Source organism: Sesamum indicum, linkage group LG4, assembly GCF_000512975.1.
Source record: "Sesamum indicum cultivar Zhongzhi No. 13 linkage group LG4, S_indicum_v1.0, whole genome shotgun sequence".
Classification (NCBI taxonomy): Eukaryota; Viridiplantae; Streptophyta; class Magnoliopsida; order Lamiales; family Pedaliaceae; genus Sesamum; species Sesamum indicum.
In genome coordinates this window covers 15,547,366-15,549,615 of record NC_026148.1, presented here as the reverse complement: position 1 = coordinate 15,549,615, position 2,250 = coordinate 15,547,366, and the positions used below count along the sequence as shown (strand labels likewise).

At 28.0% G+C, this 2,250-nt stretch overlaps 1 protein-coding gene across 1 annotated transcript; it reads right to left on the bottom strand.

Moving 5' to 3' along the window:
- On the bottom strand, positions 245-1,126 carry LOC105161144 (salt stress-induced hydrophobic peptide ESI3). The gene is made up of 2 exons (XM_011078742.2): positions 968-1,126; positions 245-436 (listed from the first exon to the last, which is right to left on the bottom strand). The coding sequence occupies exons 1-2, from the start codon at positions 1,046-1,048 to the stop codon at positions 353-355; spliced, it is 165 nt and encodes a 54-aa protein (XP_011077044.1). The 5' UTR covers positions 1,049-1,126; the 3' UTR covers positions 245-352.

The window sequence follows — 2,250 nt, the reverse complement described above, 5'->3', positions numbered from 1 at the left end:
AGTATGTGCAATGCAACGCCGAGTGTGAGTGATTCTTTCTCAATTTTTTCTCTATTTATAAAAACATAGAAGAATAAATTACTATATTTTTTAAATAATAGATCATTTGCTATTTTATTTTGTAAAATAATTTACTATTTTATTTTTTTAAAAGAATGTTTTGCCTATTTATGGTATAAATTGCATTTTTCCCCTATTGAATGCTGCAACTTGACGTATTGTAATCATAATGAATAGAATAAAGGAAATAGAAGAGAGTATATATACAGAAAATATATTAAAAAGTCCTCATTATACATAAATCCAACGACACCACCACCAAAAACAAGAAATTAAAATTAAAAAGTCCTCATTATACAACTAAGACATATAAGGCGTATATAATCCCGGGTATGTACCCCAAGATCGTCAGCAATAAATCAATCCAGAACTCCACCTGCACTTCAAACAATTCAAATACCCACATTACTTTTTTTAAAAAAAAAACAAAAATGAGAAATAACATTTTTAAATATATAAATAATGCAATAACTAATGAAATTCTCGTACCAAATAAAAGGGTTTTAATGCATTTTGAACTCTTGTAATATTAAAAATAAATATATTACCCCGGTGAAGAATAAAGAACAAATTTATCCATGTGCTTTAAAAAATAAAGCGATTTTTCTTTAATTATATAAATATAAGTAGGTAAATTACTATATTTTAAAAAACGCAATAAAATAAAATAAATTAAGTATGGGGCAGATGGATCCCAACAAAAAATTAATTTAAAATTTTAATTCATGAAATTGGGAGGATAGATAGACTTTTTCTATTCTAATTCTGAATATCCCTAATTTCAAGTCCTGACCCGACGGGTTTTGACCAGAAAAATTAAACCCTTAACTCAGGAATTAATATATGAGGTGTTGATAGAATAATTAGTGACGGAAATTGTAAGAAGAACAACAGTGAATGTCTATACCCCACAGCCATATCTGAGGAAGACACCGACAGGGGGCAACAGTATTGCCAGAATCACTTCAAGGAACGTCTCCGAACCCATCACCTGATGATCAAACCACCAACAGTGTCTGTGCCTGTGCGTGTGTGTGTTTTTGGGTGATAAATTTTCTGAATAAGAGTTTGCATCAAGTGAAGAGAAATGAATAGAAATATAAAGAGGAGAAGAGAAAGGTGTCAGCTTGTAAAGAGCTCAGCAGTTGAAAATGGAGCACGTGGAGTCCCACGTGGCTACGTGGGGGATGCCCTCATTCTTTTCTTTTCAAATACTAAAATTATTAAAGAGAATTTAGAGGTCAAACAAAATTCTATTTATATTTGATCCAACCTAAATTAATTGGGTTTAATATAATTTATTTTGTATAATATTATAAATAAATAAATTATTTTATTATACAAAAAATAAAATATTAATTTTTAGAGTAACTTATTATTTTATCTAAAGAAGTAAATTATTTTATATTTAGAAAATATATAGGTAGGTAATTTATTATTTTTTTCATAAGAAGATAATTTGATTATTTTACTATTGTAGGGATTGATAATATTTTTTTTAAACTAATTATACGATGGGTTAATTGCATTTATTATTCAATATATAAAAGGGTGGCAAAATAAGGACTCTGAATATAATTGTGGCAAATAGTAATTTTAAATTAATTCATTTTCTAAAATTACGGACTCTGACCACCCAAATTTTTAAAATGATTAAAATTTATTGAGGTGGACAAAATTAGAATTTTTATTTGAAGCTTTTTTTATGACTAAGTTTTTTTTTTTTTTTTATTGTCCATACGCCACGTAAACTTTAACTTACATGAAAAGAAAAAATGTCAAATTGCATAAATAAATTTTTAATTTATATTATGTATATATTTAGAAACTAAAGCAGAGATAAATTATTAGGAAAGAAATCCTTAGAGAAAGATTTTCTGACCCAAGGGAGTGCATCACCAAATCGTTATATTAATCATTGTTCAAACAAGATTAATTTCACAATCAAGCATTCAACTTTGAGATCTATTAGGATAGTCATGATTGTAACTGGGCTTAGGACAAGTTATGGCAAGAAGAGGCAAATTGTGGCTTATGAATTCATAAGGATGATGTGAGCCTAGTTGCTTGCTTTGTTCCATTCATTATTTTCCTTTCACTTAACTCAAGTGTTTGTACAATTTAACTCTTCGACTTTATTTTCTTTTTCTAAATCTGTCCCCCCCCCCCACCTTTTTTTTTTCTATTTCA

Bases quoted from the DNA above. Each gene is read 5' to 3' on its own strand.
- LOC105161144 (XM_011078742.2), bottom strand. From the start codon at position 1,048: ATGGGTTCGGAGACGTTCCTTGAAGTGATTCTGGCAATACTGTTGCCC. The intron at 437-967 runs GTATAGACATTC...TTTGAAGTGCAG, and splicing joins TCCTCAGATATGGCTGTGGG to GTGGAGTTCTGGATTGATTT.